We start from the raw sequence: 21,066 nt of genomic DNA on the forward strand, positions 1-21,066 counted from the left end.
ACAATTTGAACTAAATTATTATCAAATAAAAAATATACATTTTCTAATTTCTATCTGCTTTCTATTGTGTGTGCAAAATGTCGTTTTTGTACACTAATTAATAGAAAAGTATTTATGCTATAAAAGGGTTTTTTATATTTATATATTGTTTTTGGGTAAACTATTATTTTTAAAGAAATCCGACTTGAAACCCAGATTCTTATATTTAAAACTAAACTTTAATTGAATTATAGATGTTTTTTTGTTAAGTGATCACATCCACACCACATTTCCCTGACCTTTGACCTCATGTGCGCCCTCTGGGTGGCGGCAGGCCTGAAGACGATCGTGGGCGCTCTGATCCAGTCGGTGAAGAAGCTGGCGGACGTGATGATCCTCACCGTGTTCTGCCTGAGCGTCTTCGCCCTCATCGGCCTGCAGCTGTTCATGGGGAACCTGCGGCAGAAATGTGTCCGCAACACGGAACACTGCCTCAACGACAGCATGTCCGCCAACGCCTCCTTCCTCTGCAACAACAAGACCTGGGCGTCGCTGCACGACTTCATCAGCGATGAGGGTGAGGACACAGCTCTGAATACTTACTGTAATGGGGTTCATGCATTGCTGTTTGCACTGATAAAGCAGCAGTAGAAGGGAAAGTAACCAGATGGTGACTTGTAGTAAGACGCATTTAAGAAAGTAAGTTGTAAAGATGATGCAGAGTCTGGCTTTGTTCACACTTGGTATCAGAATTGGAAATGAGATTTTGAAAATCATTTTCATTACCTTGGGTAAAACTTGGCAATGTGATTCATTTGCGTTAATTTGTCTTTAACATATTATGGTTTCAAGATTAGTCGCAAGCAGTAACGCAGAAACATTGACACTCTCTTTGAATGTAGGCCTTAACAGAATTTCTAAACTTAGAACAGTAGAAAGAGTCATTCTTGTATGCATCACCTGTGGTACTAACAATACAGCAGTAGACAGGGAAGCAGCCAGGAGGTGACACTCAATAAATTACAATTAAAACAATAAAAGCTGTTAATGTGAAGCTGAACCTGGCTTTGGTGAACTCAGGGATTTAAAGTTCAAGGTTGAGAATGCATTGCCTATATCTTGACTAAAAATGTTACCCTCACTGTAGCAGCAGAATTGGATGTGAGATTTTGAAAACTATTTCTTTCTGACTGACTACATTTGAAAGACTTGGTTTGTTATTGTTGCTCAAACGCACACTTAAGGTTTAACTACTGGTCTTAGAAAAGGCTATTTGAACTCAGTCGTGCTGGATATCTGTTGTTAGAGGGTTAAAGAAATCATTTCTGAGACTATTGTAGCAAATGACCGCAAAGAGACACAAGATGACTGCAAAGAGACACAAAGTTACTAATAATAGACACTGAGACTGAGGACTTATTCAGAATGTAGTATATGCCATCACATTTTATAATGCAGAAGTAGACAATAGTCGCTTTTTATAAGATACATTTAAGAAATGTAATTGGATGTGAAAAGCTGAGCCTGGCTTTTTATAATCCATAGCTAATTTCCAGGTGATGATGTGGAATAGATTTCATTTTCCATTTCTTACCGATTTGGGTGTTAGGTTTTGGAATTCATACGTTTTCTTAATGAATTTGTCATTGTTGCTTAAACACACACAACTGAAGGCCTTTTAGAAAAGTTATTTAAAGGCTGTTGTGATGAAAATCTGTAGTTAGAGTGGAACAATGTTCTCATGGATACATAAAAAGAGTTATAACACAACTATAAACAGACTCAAAATGATGACAAAGAGACAAAGAGACAAAGTGACTACAAGAGACACAAACTGTGTGCGTGAGAGAGTGTGAGGTCATATGAAGTCAGCTGGTGTATATACACTATTGGACATGTCAGGCATTTGGCCAGGGAACATAATATATGTTATGTGGACATGCTTATACACTCACAGTACATATAAGCACATACTGTACTATACACACACACAGAGGTCGAGGTCAGGGTTAGGGAAACACTTAACGCTGTCAGATGAAACCTGAGTGTGTTTTCTCCATGTGACCTCAACGCTCAACCACCTCTGCACACATGCATGCTTCCACTTCTTCATCGACACAGTTTATTTGTATTTCATTTTAATTTCTGTGAACATATCTGGTGTCAGTCCATGTCTTCTTCATTTGCCCTTTTTCTTTTCTGTAATATTTATTTTCTTTTTGTATCATTTTTAACTTAAAATCTTTTTCTCCTTTCACATCACATTATTCTCTGTTTTGTCTGATCCTCTAATGAGGACCACAGAGAGGAAATAAAATCACTACGAAGTAACACAATTACTAGAATCAAACAAATCCAGCTGCTTTTTTGCTCGTCTTGTCAGCTGCTGTATGTCCGCTAGTCTTGTGACAGATGTTTTTATAATGATAGCTTCTTCCATTCATCTGCGTAATTAATACAACTATATTGTCTCCTTCCTCTACCAATAACATGGCTTCCATCTTTCCTAGTGTCTTTCTCTGGTAAGGGATTGTTTCTGGGGAGCCTGTGAAGCCTTTTGACAAATGAACTTACACAACTCCTTTATGACTATAAGCAAACCATATTTCCCCCCAATTATTTCTGTCAGACAGCAGAAAAGAAGCCATGCTCAAAACACACCCCGGGACAAACACACTCCCTCGTTATCCAGAAACAGATGTGTAATTATTTAAAGTAATGACGTGTCGCAGAAGCAGTGTTTCTCCTCTGTTAAAGGGTGAAACCGCCTCAAATAAAATAAAGGCGACTTTGAGTTTACAGTAATGGTTCGTTAATCCTTTGCTAATGCACCTTCTATTTATTCATTTCCAGTTTGCTTTGCCGTGCATCACATCAAACAAATGTCCCCTGCAGGCTCCCATATCGACCCCTAAAAGCTGCCGTGAAACCCGAGAGCCGTTAAAGCTCGGCTGATCTGAAAACAGTGGAGATCAATGTGGATGTTCTCCATGCTTAAACATTTCCCATCATGCAATGTTTGCTCTGTCTGGTCAGAGCGTCCCCGGAGCTGCACGTTCAATAAATGAATATCAGAGACGCAGAACATGTACAGCCAGTTTCACTTAAGCTGAGATATTAACAGTTTAAACGAGAAATCTACTTTAAACAGTACTGTATATAATACCAATAAATACAATTTTATTATAATTATAAAAAATAACAGATAAATAAATTCAAATAAAGTAATAAAATGAACAGTTTTAGTTGGGATAGAATTGGATCGGCTTCTTTCCCCCCTAAATGTAACCGTTGTTACAAAAAATATACATTTTACAATAAGTAATAATAAGACAGTTTGATGAGGGAAAAGACCGAAATCTGAACATATTAGGCTCCGTTTCCCTCTGAAATATTACTGAATAAATTAAAAGAATGTCTTTGAGTGAGTGAAAAGGCAATGATAGCGTCTTTACCTGCTGAATTGTGTATAATTATGAGTAATTGCAGGTTGTCCAAAATGTTTAAAAAGGAAAGATACCCGACATCTTTTTTTTAATTTAGGAGAAATGATGAAAAAGGTCATGTAAATAGGCACTCAAATGTAGATTTGGGATGTTCTCCTTTCTAGTAGTCTGGAAGAAGACATTTGAGTGAATCAAAATAGCTCAAAATCCTAAGATTTAAATGTTTTGTCCATGGAAACAAGACATTGTGAGAATACTGTATATTAACAAGTGATTAATATATTTCCTTCTTGGCAGAGCAGACTAACTGCCTCAGTATATTTCCCATTTCGTACCTGCAGATTCTCATCATGTAAATGCATCTCTTGCTGATGAAAATACACAGGGGGAGGATGAGTGGAGGTGTATTTACCTTGCAAAGAAATCAAAATGAAGCCCACCCCCTTGATATCCTACAGAGACAATTTCCCTGTCCCTGCAGCTCTGTGAAATCTTCTCAAACGGGGGTTGTGCTTAAAGAAACCTTTATTAAATGTCAGTCCGCAGACTAATATGCATCTATTCGGGGGAGTTTCTGAAGTTCCAGGTAATGACTGCTCCTATGTGCTTTGTCTGCCTCAGTGACTAATCTTAGAGCTTCACTCTGAGCAACTGAACAAAAGCACTTCAGAAGTTTTTAGCTGCAGACTCCCAGATGCACTTGATAACAAATGAATGTCAGCGCTGCTGAAAAGTTTAAGTGCCTTCAGCGGTCAGAGGCAAACACGAGCACCAGAGAACATGTTTACTTTGTCAAAGGAGTGAACTCTGCACGTGCACCGCCACAATAAAAGACTTTGAACAAATAATTGATCCGTGACAAGCTGAAGTTGTACAGGCATTGGTTTCTGAGTACTTTTAGTGATTCAACATGACATCCATTGTAAAATGTTCCTATTGTAATGTTATATAACCACTCATTATTAAAGTAATACATATTCAACACTGGATCACTTGATATACTTTTAATATAAAACTAAACAATGAAACCCACCTAAAAATGGAACCGTCCATGATCTATTGAGCTTATAATGCCGCAGTTCCACTACAGCGCGGAGCTCGCTTTAAGCGTGCCGTGTCGTGCCGTACCCGTTTTTGGTTGCGCTTCCACTAGGCCTAGTTACGGCCCGGCCCGGCCCGGGGCCACTTTTTCACCTCTTTTCTGGCCCGACAAAATTGTGGTTCTATCGAGGCCAACAAACAGGGCTGAGTCGGGCTGAGTATGCTAAACTAGAGAGAGGAGCGCTGGCAAGAGGGCTAGAACTACAACAAGATGGACATATTTGACCGTGATTTAATTGTAATACACGTTTCAAAATGATGCCGAAGTAACAACATACTGATACCGGTTAGTAAAAACCATGAATTAATGCTTTGTCAAGTCTGCAGACAGACGGCAGGCGAAAAACCTTTTAAAATGCGTGTTTTTCTAGATGGAGATTGGCTAAGCTAACGCAGTATATGCTCCGACCGTCCACACTCACAACAACGGCCTATACAGACATAAATAAAGCAGCGACTGTATTCACCATGACACAGGCAGTCTGTGGTTTGTACTTGTTTAACTTTTGTCGAGTTTCTGAACATATATAAGGAGCTGTGAGCTCTGAGTGCTAACAGCTAACGGCTGTGTTGTGTTTTCTGGAGTTCTCATTGAAGATGACGTCACGGCTCCGCCTACACTGCGTTACTATAGTAACTACCCCAGTTCCTAAACTGTAATGGAAGCGCAGCATGAAGTGAGTCGGCCCTGTTAAGGCCCAACGCGGCCAAGCCGTACCGAGCCGTACCGAGTGTGGCCGAGGCCGACCGTGTAGTGGAAATGCGCCATTAGAAGCTCCTACGTCATGGGAAAAGTTTGCAGGTTCCCCGCATCAATAAAGAAAATATGCTTTGTTCCCTGTGACATACAGAGGTTTTTTTTTTAAGTGTTTAAACTTTAGTTTCGCTCTTTTGTTCATTTAGTGATAAGAACATGACACCCATTTTCATATTTTCCCATTGCAATGCTATGTAGTCTTTCATAATGTCTGCAGTTAAATGCATTTGGTCTGAATTTTGTGTTGAATAAAAGATAAGTACCCTAAATGTTTCTGTCAGAAAATAGATGAAAATGTCACGGCAGAATGTAAGGTCAGTTTGTTTTAAAAGCTGCATCTGATTATAGATGATGTAACATTGAGTCACACAGGAAAGGCTTCAATATGAAAGATACAAAATCTGATGTTAAATTTCACAAAGTTGAGGTGAAGTTTTTCACAGTTTTTCAGACGAGTAAAGTCACAGCATGTCAGCCTGTCGACTTGTTTGTCAAAGATTGTCCATCGTGGTGTATATTTGATTTTGGTGCATCAGAATGATTTGTTGTTCCATATCGATAAACTCTAGAAGTGTTTTCTTCCTGCAGACATGCATTAAAAGCTTCTGATACTTGTGTGCACTAGTACTTCCCTGTAATGAAGTCAGAGTGTTTTAATGTTCTCTGAAATGACTTGTGGTGTTGAATAAATGCTCGGGCAGAGATGGTTCCTGTAATGTCCATCCTGACAAAACAAACTGAGATTCATGAGAGTATTGATCTAAAAAAAACAAGAACAGGAAGGGTCATCTGAATGTATCTGAAACACAAGTGATTATTGAATTTTATTTATTTGTACAACTTTATTTTCAGGAAGTAAAAAAGTTCACATGAACGTCAAACTAAAGTGGATTTTTATTTATTTTCCAGGCAACTTCTACAAAGTGGAGGGAGCCAAGGATGCCTTAATCTGTGGGAACAGCAGCGACGCAGGGTGAGTGCATTTCATCTTTAGTTTTGAAAACACACAAAGGAGGAGGTGTGGGTGGGGCTGGTTGAAGGATGCTTGAGTGACAGATGTTGAAATGTGTCGCAGTTTTGAGCTGTTATGGTCTCCGGAGGTCAAACTTAAAGGACAATCAATAAGAAACGGGATTATTGTGAAAAGTAAGATGTTTTTGTGGTTGTTTCTTGACTCTTCTTGTTTATTGTAAAGAAGAATGAGAAAATGTTCCTACTTCTCACTCTATTTATTATGATCGGTTTATTGTCTCAATCTCCAGATTCAAGTCTTCTTTAATACAGCATGATGTTCAGTTATGTTGCTTTTTTTGTGTAAAATCGATGATAAAGTAGCGTATGTCTTTTCCTGGACGAAATGTGGCAAGAAATGTTGTCAATTGATTTATGTCTCCAATGGCATTATGCTGTATCCCTGGGTAACAAGAGAATCTCTTAGATATGAGAAACAACAAGAAACTTAAGGAGTGTTGTGGTTCACACAGGGTTGGTGTAATTGCATATTTGGACTTACCGGAGATTTAGCCGACTGGTAATATCATCCTGCTTCTGTTCTTACAATTTGACTCCTGAGTTACAGCCTCTGGTAGAGAACCGGGCACTCTACAGCACCTGAGAGCATGCGCCCATACTTTTTTGGCACTGGTATACATATGGAGTAAATATGGAAACAGATTGGGCTTTCTGTGAGGCAGAAACCAAATAAACAGCAGGTTCAGTCAATATTTTCCCTCAGAGGTAGAAGCCCTTCCTGTCTCTTCTCTAGTTTAAATGTGGTCATTTTCTAGTTTTGGTGAGCATCCCGCGGCTAAATGAATCTGAACGTATCTCATCGTCTGTTTGCATATCCCTGCCGCTACCATCGTCTGAGACGTTGTGTGACATGTCAGACAGCACTAGTATCTGTGCAGAGAGCTTGACAGACACTGACTGACAACAAATTGTGTGAGTGTTTGTGTATGTGTGTTTTTGTATGAGAACGAGACAGTCATCCAACGGAAATCTTTAGCAGGCGAACATGTTAGCCCGGGGCTAGCTAGCCATGCCATGTGAAACCTATCTACAGATGCTGACACTGACTCACACAGGAATGGCTTTTCAAAACAGAAGACACACATTCTGATGTTATATTTCACAAATAGGACGTGAGGTTTTGTCATATCAACTCCAATTAGTTTAAACATTAAAGTAGGACTGTCAAAGTTAAGGAGATAATTACAGGTTGACATCTTTTATATAAATGTAAACGAATATAACACAGTATATATATATATATATATATATGCATCAAAGCTGCCAAGACTTTTTTAAACAAAATAAATGAAAGCCTATTAATGGAACGCTGTTTTAAAAAAAAAGTATATTCAATTATATTGAAGTTGTATGATTTGATGTTGGTCGTGAGTTGTACTGTAGTCCTGAGAAGTAATGGGAATTTAGATTGTTATTGCTCGCTGATGCTGAAAATGGTGCTAAAGCAAGCGAGAAAGAAACACCTTTGCACATTTTTTACTTACTGTTAAGTTGTCATCTCCACAATTCCAATACAAACTGTCCTCAAACCGTGAATATCAAACCCATCTACAGAAGCTAACGGATAACTAGCATGCTAACGGATAAGTCTGCATGATGCAAACATGCTACAGGGAGAAGAGGAAGTTCAAAGGAGGTGAATCAGAAAGGAGGATGGGCAAAATATGAAGAAGAGATAAATGAAAAGAGGAGATGGACAGAGGAGTATAAGAAGAGACAGAAGGAAGAGAAGAGAAACAGAAGGAGAGCAAGAGGGAACAAGGAGAGGAGAGGAGAAATGGTAAATGAATACAAATGAAACCAAATGAAATAAGGTGAGAAGAGACAGACTGAAAATCTTACAGTCTCTGTGGAGAGATGTTTGGATAGAAAAAGAAGGCAAGGAAAGAAGACATTGAGCTACATGTAAAGGGTAATAAACTAAAGAAAACAGAAGAAAGTAAAAAGGAAAAAAATGATGGTTGAAAAAAGAGGGCGACAAGGGATAGAGGGGATACAAGCAGGTAATTAAAAAGTACAAGGTCATATTATTGAGGAATAAAAAGAGCTATAAATAAGAAGATTGGGGAGGAGGAGAAGATGAATTCAATGGGTATTCCCCACAAAAAACACATTTCATTTAGCTGACGTTTTTTTTCAAAGCGACTTGCAATCGGTGCAAAAAAGCATAAAGATACAAACTCGGAACAACAAGCCAAGCCATTGCTGTGCTGGTACATTAGTTTCACTAATGAGGGGGGGGGGGGGGGGGGGGGGGGGGGGGGGGGGTGGTTATGGGTTTTATTGCCAAGGTATAAGCTAAAACAAGTGGGTTTTCAGTTTTGAATGTAAGATGTTTAGACTTTCTGCTGTCCTGATGTCAATGGAGCTCATTTCACCGTTTGAGAGGAAGTATTGCAAACACGTGGTGGGCTAGTACCAGTGACTTGAAGCGCATTCGGGCAGCCATTGTCAGCCAGTGACGGGAGCAATGAGTGGTGTCGTGTGGGAGAACTTACGTAAGTTGAAAATCAGTTGAGCTGCTGCATTCTGAATCAGCTGCAGAGGTCTAATGGCACTTTAAGGTAGACCGACCAGGAAGGAGTTGCAGTAGTCAGGGCTTGAGATGGCCTTGTCCAGGACCTGCGTTGCAATCTGGGTCAGAACTGGACGCATCTTCCTGATGTTTCCACAGGATATCATATGTTATACTTTTATACTAAGTTAATGCAATACTTTTACTGCTAGTAGAGTATTTCACAGTGTTGTGTTAGTATCAGTTTGTCATGTTGTTTCTGGGATTTCTCTCCGTCTGCAGTAAGTCAAAGTGTGTCAAAAGTGTTGAAAGCGACAAGATAGCAGCTGAGAGAGAGAGAGCGAGAGAGGGAGAGAGAGGGAGAAGCTGCTGCAGGATGAGCGAGGAAGAGAGGGAGGAAGATGAGGCTGGATGACAGTGATGTTGATCACGGCGTTGTTTTCTTCCTGTGTTGAAGCTGCTCACGCCTCACGCATGATGCAGATTCCCAGGGCCGTAGGGCAAAGGTCACTGAGCTAACACACTCTGACACACACACTACCAGCAACAGCACACACACTGTCAGGCTTTTTATTAACATGATCTGTTTTGCGACCATTAAATCCATGGCAAGCATCGTCTCTCTTTTCATTTTTCTTTTTTTTTAAAAATGGAAACTTGTTAGACAGTTTATTATCTTGAATGCCTTTTAAAAAGGTTCCATATAGTGGCTGTAAATAGTCTTTGGAAAAAAGGGGGTTCATTGGATAAATGGATACAAATTGATAAAAATATGTTTTTTAATTAAGGATTCTGTTTGAAGCTAAATATTTAGTTTGATAAAAAATGTTGTGAATTCTGAAAATATTACATTTACCTTCTTATTTAACTGTTCACAAATACAATTTAAACACAAAAAATAGACACAATTCTTTTGTATATATCCAAGCTTTCGAATGTCAACTTTACCAATGAAGCTACAAACTTTTCTAAGTATAACTACATTTCTCTGGTAAAATGTCTGAATTGTCGTTCCAACACTGGACACTGTAAACCAGTAGGTGTGAGTTCTTCAGTTATTTTCTGTTTTGATTGAACTTCCTGTCTGCTGAAAGTTGATTTACGGAATCACAGCCTGGAGACGAAGCGGCAGAGAGCAGCACAATGACAGGCAGAACTTTATTTATCAGATAACAAAACTCTGCAGGTATTTCTGCTTTTTCTGCACCATGTTCTGGGCCGGGTTACTGAGCAAACAAGCATCTGCGATCAGAAAAACCAAGTGAGGGTGATGAGTGCATCTGCAGGGCTATAACTGATCATCTTCTGTGAAGTACTTAAACCACAGTGGGCTGTAATTAGGATGTTTAGCAATCTGTGCTTTATTTTCAAGGCCAAAATACATCTCGTCAAAGTCTGCATTTACAGGGATAAATAAAGCATTCATTTCTGAATCTTTTTATCAAAAGCAGTTTAATTGTATTGTGAATATTCCGCACATTGCATTAAAGATAGTCAAAATGTACTGCTGATATTGATTCAGGAACAAATTGAGTATTCGTTTTTTTTTTCTCCAAATTTGAAATGTAACATTTGTTCTAAATCTGTCTAATGTGTCACGCTGTATCACTTCCCTTCTGTAGTTGTCCACTTCCACCTTTTTTCAAATTTCCTCTGGCTGACAGTCAGAACGATAGTCTGCAGATAATCTGTGTCACTTCAGATCTCAAATGAAAGGAATTCACTGAATGATAGAAAACCTGCTGAGTGGAAACTCTCTGATTGAATATACTTCAGTCATTCTTCATTAATGCTTCTAATTAACTCTATCTTCAGACAGGATGACTTTAATATTCAGTGAATGTTTCTCTGTATGGAGGGATGGATGTGACCTATAAAATATGTGCGTGCACTGCAGAGCGCCATGTGACCCGTCAGTATTCTGCTGACATGCCTGCAACATGCCAACCACACGGCGAGGACATTGGCTGACAGCGGCCGACGGTGGCGTCGTTAGCGGAGGATAATTAGTGTCTGTCGTTAGGGGCTCTCGTTAAGCTCGTTGGCATGCAGCATGTGACCCGTGAGGTCACCGGGAGGAAGTTGTGTAGGGCTGACAGGAAGTGAAGCGAGGGTCCGGAGGGCAGGAGAGAGATCCTCCTGATTTATTTGGACAGCACCAGAGCTCAGTTTATTTATCATGACTCAACTCTCTTTTAGTCCTAGTTTGTAGCTGTCATTTAATCATTTTATTCATTTGCATTTCATTTTTGCATGATTGTGTTCCAGTCACTGAATTATCGCAGCCAACATTTCCCTGAAAAATAAACAGAAATACAAAAAAGCAGCACACCTGTTTTTGAAGACGAGTCCAAAAAACCCTGAAAGAGGTTTCTGTCCTGGAACAATCCCTCCTGTAAACAGTCCATTCTAAATCATTCCTAAAGGTAAAAAGATAACGAGCAACGAATGAACCAAAACGTTATATCTATACTTTCTTTATCCTTTCTTTTGGTCTGCTAAATTACTAGTTCCTCTTAGAATAAGTATACAATAATTGGTGAGAGGCATCCTCCCTAAAAGAAACAAAATAAACTATAAAAAATATAGGTTTTTTTGTTAAAGTATTTAAATAATTTGTCCTCCTGAAGCTCAGCAAGTATATTAATTAATTGTGCTTTCATATATATTATCATGTATTACCTTAAAAAACGAAATAACATTTATATTCCCCCTTAGAATCTTTCTTTATGATTCAATGAGACAATACCAGTGTTGATGCATTCGAGTACCCTGAATGCATTTAGCGTATGGCTGCAGAGTGAATGAGATTTCTCAATAGTGAAAACCAAATAAAATGATGACTATCAAACATAATAAGCTGGTTATTGGTTGTTTTAAAGTGTTGCCATTCAACATCTGATCTTAATACATATTAGATGTCACAGTTTCCTTAAAGGCATTACGTCTTGCTACTTTCAAAACAGTCATTCTTTTCCTAGTAAAAATCAATCCTATCTTAACTTCCTGTGCTTCTACATAGCATTCTGAGCTTTGTGTCAGACAAAATACTGCATTCAAACGTTGATTAATTTGCAGATAACTCATATTGAAAACTTCACTAGTACTACTTGTGTTTTTTTATCTGTAGCACGCTAATTTTAAAACTGAAATCCATTCGCCCTCTGGCCACGCTCCTCTCAACGAGGAACTCCATCAGTGCCAAGAAGCCGTTTCCCTATTATAACTGGAAACCTTTATAATGTGACAGGAAAATACAAGAGCAAATTGAAAAGGTGGAGGTGCGTTTTTAATCATCATTGACCCAGCTTCCTGTCGCCGCAGTCACAGAGAAATATGGCTGCAGAGACTCTGGGGAAATAGCTGCCGAGGGGGTTGATTTTCCTGGAATACACGACATCATAACGCTGATATTCATCATCCCATTAGCTTAGCATTCACTGCTGTTGGTAGCCATGGTCATGCAATACCAACTGTGTGTGTTCAGGTAAATTAGCTTGACATTCTTTTTCAATACATTTCTATTTGTGTGTGTGTTGTTTAGTTTTCCTGCAGGAAGGCACCATGTTGATGTATGTGTGTGTGTGTTAAACTTTAAACGTGTGTCTGAAAACGTGCAATAAATGTCTCAGCATCCACCCCCCCCCCCCCCCCCTGCCTCTCCGTTATAAATGGTTAAAACATTATGTTAAAAGCCGCACTGATCAATAACTCAACTAGAATATTGAACACATTTTTCAAAGTGGGGGTTGATTTAGTCTGAGTGCATGTGTGTGCGAGAGAGAGACTGAGTGTTAGTGCGTCTCTCCATCTGTGTGTGTGTGTGTGTGTGTGTGTGTGTGTGTGTGTGTGTGTGTGTGTGTGTGTGTGTGTGTGTGTGTGTGTGTGTGTGTGTGTGTGTGTGTGTGTGTGTGTGTGTGTGTGTGTGTGTGTGTGTGTGTGTGTGTGTGTGTGTGTGTGTGTGTGTGGGAGTGTTTAGTTTGAGTTATGAGTTCTCCTGGAGGCTGTGAATGTGACATCTGTCCAATGTTCAGCTAAAGACACAAAAGAGGTTTCCACCACCTAAAGCCCCGTCCACAGGGAGATAAGTGTGTGTGTGTGTGTGTCTCTCTGGGTGTGTGTGTGTTTGGATAACAGACAGCTCTAAAGCAATTTTGGTCCTTTTGTTTTTTCCACTGTCCTAAAACACCAGAGGATATTTGTATTTGCCACTTTATTTCTTCACAGCAGAGTACTGCCTCCTATAAATGTATTTTCCTCACAACTAAACTGCATTCTTTATCATGTTTAGAGGGAAACAAATGCATACAGTACGCCAAATACACTAGTCTATTATTATTGGTATGTAAGCTGATAAACAGAGTATATTATCCTCCTTGAATTTGAAAACTGGGATGTGCTACCCGTCACAACGATAAAGGTGATGTTTATATTTATTACATTTTTTTAATTTAAATTTTGTATGTTCTCACCAAAACAATTCTATTATTTTATTTATTTATTTATATATATTTTCCTCTTCCTGGTGTTTATTAGTCTAAATGTACAGTAGTGTTCTTATCTCTTTCGAAAAAGCAATTAATAGTGAAGGATAAACAAAAATACAAAATATATTTTCTTTGAAACATAATTGAAAATGCAGTTTTGCTGTATATTAACATAATTATTAAAAATCCAGGGTAGATCTCTACTACTCAATACACCAGTACTACTACTACTACTGTACCTCTTATCATACTTGTATACTGCAACAATTACTACCAATGCCACAAAAGAATTCATTCATTTTTTACTTCTCTGGGAAATATTCCATCCCGGTTCTTCTTGATGGAAGACTTTTTCATAATTACGTGGTGACACAAAGACAAAGCAGGAGGAATAAATAGGATCTAATTAAATTCAGCCACTCATTGACATCCCTCAGTTATAAGAACAGCCCACACAGGCAGAGAAAATGAACTTTATTGATCCCTGAGGGGAGAATTAGGTCATGGCCCCAGCCGAAACACTGGTTTAACACCAAAGGAAAGACGCCTTTTCTTCTGAGAAATCGCCAACAACACGAAGTGAAAACCCAAAAGAACAAGTGACACCTGAAATGTACACGAACAAATGAAACACTGCTGCAAGAAACCCCAAGGAAAAACAACATCACAGTCCAAACTCTGACCTTCTCTCCCTGCCTACGTCCAACTCCCTCACACAGGATTATGTCGACTATTTTGATCATGATCCCCTCAGTATGTCACACGCACACACACACGCTGAATCATGGGTAACCAGAGGACAAATTAGAAGAGAGAAAGAAGAAGCAGCTCTGTTTACTCAGGAGGAGGAAATCGGATTTACCGTCTGATTTAGTCTTCTTAACTCGGACAAAGAAACCTTAAACCACAAGTGGGATCAAGTATTCATCCAAAACACAACATATTTTGGTTGTCTTATTTCCTGACTTAACTATATGTCTACAAAATGGTGGACAGAGCTACATTGCCATCGAAACAGGGTACATTTAAGAGATATTTTGACTTCTTATGGAGATACAATCAATATAATGATGGAGGAATGAGCCCACTGGGGAATTTTAAAAGGTGGGTTGCTAACAAGTGCATGAGACGACTCAAGCCAAAAATTAGCCTTCTTTTGCCTAGCAGTGGTGACGTGAAGTCATTTGACCGTGCTGTTCCTTTATACTCTACTGCCTTTTACTTCAGACTCCTTACCCTTCTTTTGTATTTACATTTGTTTAATTTGTATCTGTATAGTTGTGTTATCTTGACTGGAGGTGGCTGGAACATTTTGTAGAAAGTTGGTCACATTAAAAAGTGGTGTTAATATATGGAGATTAACCTGCTGGACCAAATGTGAAAGTATCAAAACATTTGTTTGCAACAGAGGTTGTTTTCTACAATAATTTGATTGGCTCTTTGTGGAGGGAACCAGGGAGAAACCTCATAAATATCCCTTGTTGTGTGTGTTGGAGTGTAAATAAACTGTCCCGCTGCAGGAGGGGTGATATTGAGGTGAATTATGAAGTCAGCATTAAAGATTAAACACGACAGAGGGCAACCCCCCAAGACCACAGAGGAAGTGGTCTCAGAGAAATGAATATTTATTGACAAGTGGCTTTATTGACACAGAATGAGTTGACACTGTTGACACGTGGCAGCAGAGGGTCGTGTGTGTGTGTGTGTGTGTTTGTGCGTGTGAAATCGATATTGTCTCACGCATGACTGAGTGATTCTCTGCTGAGGAGAGACTTAGACGGATGGACAGAGAACAAGAAATCCAGAGAATGGAAGCAGAAAAAAGTTGTAGTCATATGTCATTTTAAAGGAAATCATAGGACTTCAAAGTTTTATCAAAATTGGAATATGGACTGGTGCAGTATCCAAATCTCAGTGCATTATTTGGTAATGGCTGTGGATGTAAAGTAATATGTGAACATATCTGAATAAAGTATTGTGGAGCGGTAAATCCCGGTTTACATACAGTAGGGCAGTAGTATTCCTCAGATTTAATTCAAACAATTTTTGTTTTGAATAGATCCTCTTAAAAAGATCACCACATGATTATCTTCATATATATTTTTAATAATACTCACAATTTCTGTCCTTAGTATATTGTATTTTGCATAGTTGGAGAAGCCATATTTTAAGATTTCCTTTAATAAAAGCGATGGTTCAGCTATTGCACACATGACAGTAAGGCTTTTAAATTCAAATTTGGACCCATCAATGACTAAAAACAATTGAAATATAGCTTTATGTCATATCACCCATAGCTATCTTAACAATGTGAATGCAGGCTTGAAATCTGTGCAAGGTGTGCACATTTTGACTTTATAAAGGTCTATTCATGCTTTATAGTGCATTCACATCTGTCATACGTATATGGCACTTAAACAATAAATAAATCATGTCCTAATGCAACCAACAGTTCAAAAGTAAAAGGAGTGCAGACCACAGTTCCTCAAATTAATCAGGAATTAAAAGTGTTTTTGGCAGAAAACAGTTGTTAAAGCAGAGATTTTGATGACACATAATAAAAATCCAACTGCCAATCCAACATTATCATCACCAAACACCCATCGTGTTTTATTGCAACTTCTGTGTTACCAAACAGTTACATCATAATGTGTTTGACAAATGCACTTCCGTTGCATTATTTGATAATTGATTACATGTTGTCTTTTGAGAGTTTAAAGTGTGCCATTTTCATTCAACTTTCGTATTCGTATATGTAAATACAACTTGCTCTTAAAATTAAACGTTAATAAAAGAAAACCAACAAACAGTGGGTAAAGAAAGGCTGAATAAGTACAGAAGAAAAAGTTACAACAAACAAATGTGAGACATGTACCTGGAGTTGAGTGAGTTCACTCTTTAGTTTCTCTGATGTGAGAATATTGATCGGGAGAAGGACTGAAGGACAGATCCAGAGCTGAACTCAAACCCACGTCTTCAGTCCTCGGTGGTCTCTTCGCCCCCCTGAGACACCGTCCCCGACGCCCCCTCTGGCTCTATTTCTGTAGCGTCACATTATCCCCCCGCTCTAAATCATTTGGACACAGCTGCTGAAATGAACATGACTTAGCACTCTGTGCTATTCTCAAAGAACGCCAACAAGTGTCTGAATCAGGGCCAACACGGCTTCTCCCCATACCAACACACATAGCTAAGTAATGAGCCACTCGAGAACTCATTTCAGAGGGATTTTACAACAGCCGAGGGCAGTTGTCAGGCAGCTCCTCTCTTTGAAAATGCATGTAGAGCAGCGATGCTCTCCGCTGAAACTAGTGCTGAGGGAGTAAACATATTTCAAACCACAGGATGTTAAACCTCTCCATTTAAAAATCAGGACAATAAAGGCCACATCACATAACTCGACACTGCGAAGACGATACAAGTTACAGTCTTTATGCATATACTTGTTATCACAAGATTGATACCCCTACCATTTGTTTTTGAGAGCATTGGACATTTTAAATGTATTAAAATGTAATAAAAGCACTACTGTATATAGATGCAGCCAATATTCCACCTGTAAAATCGTTAATCGATAGTGCATTTAACCTGTGAAAACTGCATGATTTGCCCTTTATGTTACCCTTCCAGTGGAGAAACTGCTGTCTGCATGCCTTTACAGTGGAGAAAACATTATAAAGTGCCATGCCATTGGAGAAAATGTGATAAAGTGCCCTCAATGGTGTCCTTCCAGTGAAGAAAGCACAATACTGTACTGTCTTGGATTCCCTTCCAGTGAAGAAAGCACAATACTGTACTGTCTTGGATTCCCTTCCAGTGGAGAAAACACAATACTGTACTGTCTTGTATTCCCTTCCAGTGGAGAAAACACAATACTGTACTGTCTTGGATTCCCTTCCAGTGGAGAAAACACAATACTGTACTGTCTTGGATTCCCTTCCAGTGGAGAAAACACAATACTGTACTGTCTTGGATTCCCTTCCAGTGGAGAAAACACAATACTGTACTGTCTTGGATTCCCTTCCAGTGGAGAAAACACAATACTGTACTGTCTTGGATTCCCTTCCAGTGGAGAAAACACAATACTGTACTGTCTTGGATTCCCTTCCAGTGGAGAAAACACAATACTGTACTGTCTTGGATTCCCTTCCAGTGGAGAAAACACAATACTGTACTGTCTTGGATTCCCTTCCAGTGGAGAAAAGACAATACTGTACTGTCTTGGATTCCTTTCCAGTGGAGAAAACACAATACTGTACTGTCTTGGATTCCTTTCCAGTGGAGAAAACATGACTGTGTGCTTTAGGTTGCCTATGCAGTGGAGGTAATTGCGGTTAAGTGAACTCTAGGTCTATGTATTTTTCTAGTGAAGAAAACATGTTAAAAATGCCCTTTTGGGTTTGTTGGTATCTGCCTTCTAGAATGCTCTTTTGGTGGTGAAAACGTGACAACAGGCCCTTTAGATGCCCTTGAAATTGCAAAAACATGATAGAGTATCTTCCAAATTGCCTCACGGTGGTAATAACATGATAAGGTACTGATCAAACTCTCAGGATGTTAAAACTATGCAACGCTGCATATAAAATCTTTGTATTTAAAGTATGAGACACTAAACTGTTCTTTAGAAAAACAGATAGGAGCTTGGGAAGCCTCTTAGCCCTTGAATTATGAGTTAGAAAAGGTTTTGTGGAGGATAAAGACATGTAAGGCAGTCCAGAAAAGGTTAAGTAGCCTTTATTCACACCCACACAATTGAACTTCACACTAAAGAATGTCTCCTCAGCAACATTTAGTCTCTGTGGCATGAAAAGCTGAAATGAACAGAGCGCTGGCATTTTCCATTATGACATGTAGAGGTTTAATATTAAACACTAACTCCTGTGAAACACAATGAACACCATCAGAGGCTAATCTGAAACAGAGAGCTGTTCAATTAGAACAAATGCCAACACTGTTCTTTGGGTAGTTGAACTTTTCTAATGAAAATCTGACAAACCAATGAAATGTTCCATAACAAAATGTAAAGTACATGAAGGTAAATGCCCCTTTTGACCTTCCAACTTTTAGGAAATAGTTTTTCCCCCAAAAGTACACCATCTTTCTCTGAGATATAGTGATGCAGAAGTGTAACGTAGCCTATAAAGAAGTGTGTGTGTGTGTGTGTGTGTGTGTGTGTGTGTGTGTGTGTGTGTGTGTGTGTGTGTGTGTGTGTGTGTGTGTGTGTGTGTGTGTGTGTGTGTGTGTGTGTGTGTGTGTGTGTGTGTGTGTGTGTGTGTGTGTGTGTGTGTGTGTGTGTGTGTGTGTGTGTGTGTGTCATCTATAAGTGCTTGGTAATCAGGATGCCTGAGATGTTCTAATGATAACACATTGGAAGCGACTCTGTTATTAATGTGACCAAATGTGGTGATCAAAGTGACACACACACACACACACACACACACACACACACACACACACACACACACACACACACACACACACACACACACTCTCTCTCTCTCTCTCTCTCTCTCTCTCTCACACACACACATCAAAGCGTTGGTCTGCAGCCATGCTCTGTAGTGAAATGCTAACAGCTAGGTGATAGTTCAGTTTCTATTTCAGGAGCTGCTGTGTCAATGATTGGACTTTAACTCAGAGAGTCACACTGACCTAAAGTTAATGTAGTCCACTTTAAACATGTATAATAATAATATTAATGTATGAATAATAAAAAATCTAAAAAATGAAATCAAAATAATAATACATATGTTTTGCCTTACTACATGTAATTCAGACTGTTGAGGCACAGAGGCTGATGTAGACCTGCCGTTTGTTCAGTGAAGTCTTGATCACACACACACAAACGTCTCCCCACAGAGATGGCACAAAACAATCTCCCCCGGCAACCAGCACTGGGATACGGTTGCTATAGCGATGCTAAGTACTCTCTTCCTCCCAGACTCGAGTTTACCTGAGTGTTATAATTAGGCGTGTGTGTGTGTGTGTGCGCAGGAGGACATAGGGAACAGTACTAACTGAATGGCATGGGGGAACATGAACTGAATACACACACAAACAGAAATCCCCAGGATATCTCTCAGAACAGCCTCAGCATGTTTGTTTTTCCCTGAATGTGTATCTGTGTCTACCTCTCTGTCTTTCTATAGGTATTTTATTTATGACACCATAAAAATGATAAATGTACTTATTATTGTACTTTAATAAGTCTCATTCAACTTCGTATACTCTGAGCATATGGACATAAAAGCTTTTTACGTGATTGTTTTGTTGTAGTCTCCAGAGTTAAATGTCAATTGAATTGTCATATTTTTGGACCCAGAGTGTAATCTTTTTTGTGCACATATATGACAGCTTTTAACCGACCGGTAGTGATCAACAACAGCTTCAGTAACAAAAAGAGAAAAGCAATGTGTTCCTCGTTATGGTTAAAAAAAAAAAGAGACATTTATAGAATTATGTTGTCTCATTTTGAACCTCAGCTCCTGCAAATTCCTTCCATTCCTCATATGATTTGACTCAGTACATTTAGGCAGGATATGAGATGAATACATCCATGTTTGTGTTATCTTTATCACCATCTTGAATGTATAGGAGCCAAGAGGGACAATAGAGTGAGATCCAACTGTGAACAGATGGATTCTCGCATATAAAATATTCCTATCTTGTGGATTTACATATAAGAAGCAAATAATTAGTTTTGACTGAGTTTTGAAGTTGCCCTTATGTTGCTTTATCAGTATTGGCTGTTGGCAACATGATAATTCATTATTGTCTCATTCAGAAATACACCTCTGTAGTAATGATCATTACATCTCAAAATAGGAATATTTGTTTGACCAAATTCAGCAAGTTAAACTGAAGTTGTTGTGTGTGTGTGTTTGAAACGTTATGGTGTGTGTGTGTGTGTGTGTGTGTGTGTGTGTGTGTGTGTGTGTGTGTGTGTGTGTGTGTGTGTGTGTGTGTGTGTGTGTGTGTGTGTGTGTGTGTGTGTGTGTGTGTGTGTGTGTGTGTGTGTGTGTGTGTGTGTGTGTGTGTTTTAGGCGTGTAAGTGCCGGCTGAGGGGCCCCTTAGGTGAGAGTAGGGGGTCTGAAGTGGCGTCCCGCCATTAACATAGACAGAGGTGTGTGTGAGAGATAACTGCAGGCTCTCACACAGTCTGACACCTCACACACACACACACACACACACACACACACACACACACACATATACACACCTGCTATATTCTCAGCCTCCTGTCTGTGTTTTCCAAACCTCTCACACACACTCTCTTTATGTCCTCAAGGCCCTTAAACATACACACACACTCCGTGAACCCATCATACACACTTCACATCCACTCACATGCCACCATGTTGACTCACTTGCCATGGTGGATGGATGAAAGTGAGGGAATGACACACACACACATACACACACACGCACACGCACACACACAAACAGATGTCACATTTGGTGTGTGTGTGTGTGTGTGTGTTGTGGCCTTGCTCAGGGTTGGTGTCAGTCTTACTGGAATCAAGATGACTGGCTTTACGTGATGACTGATATTTAGTTGCTGTGTGTGGTTCTGTGTGTGTGGTTCTGTGTGTGTGTGTGTGTGTGTGTGTGTGTGTGTGTGTGTGTGTGTGTGTGTGTGTGTGTGTGATGACTTCATCCCAAGTCCTATCAGCTGTCCACAGTGTGTGTACAGTTTGTAATATCAGCCGCTGTTACCGTAACATTTGGATGTTCAGTTATGCACACTTT

At 39.3% G+C, this 21,066-nt stretch overlaps 1 protein-coding gene across 1 annotated transcript in view; it reads left to right on the top strand.

Annotated features, from left to right (window-relative positions):
* LOC117498181 (sodium channel protein type 4 subunit alpha-like) overlaps positions 1–21,066 on the top strand; it is a 141,850-nt gene that overhangs the window by 56,111 nt on the left and 64,673 nt on the right. Inside the window, exons 8-9 of the mRNA XM_034150267.1 lie at positions 314–556; positions 6,193–6,256. Coding sequence (XP_034006158.1) covers positions 314–556; positions 6,193–6,256 — 307 coding nt within the window. The remainder of the gene's footprint in view (positions 1–313; positions 557–6,192; positions 6,257–21,066) is intronic.

Source organism: Trematomus bernacchii, unplaced genomic scaffold, assembly GCF_902827165.1.
Source record: "Trematomus bernacchii unplaced genomic scaffold, fTreBer1.1, whole genome shotgun sequence".
Lineage (NCBI taxonomy): Eukaryota > Metazoa > Chordata > Actinopteri > Perciformes > Nototheniidae > Trematomus > Trematomus bernacchii.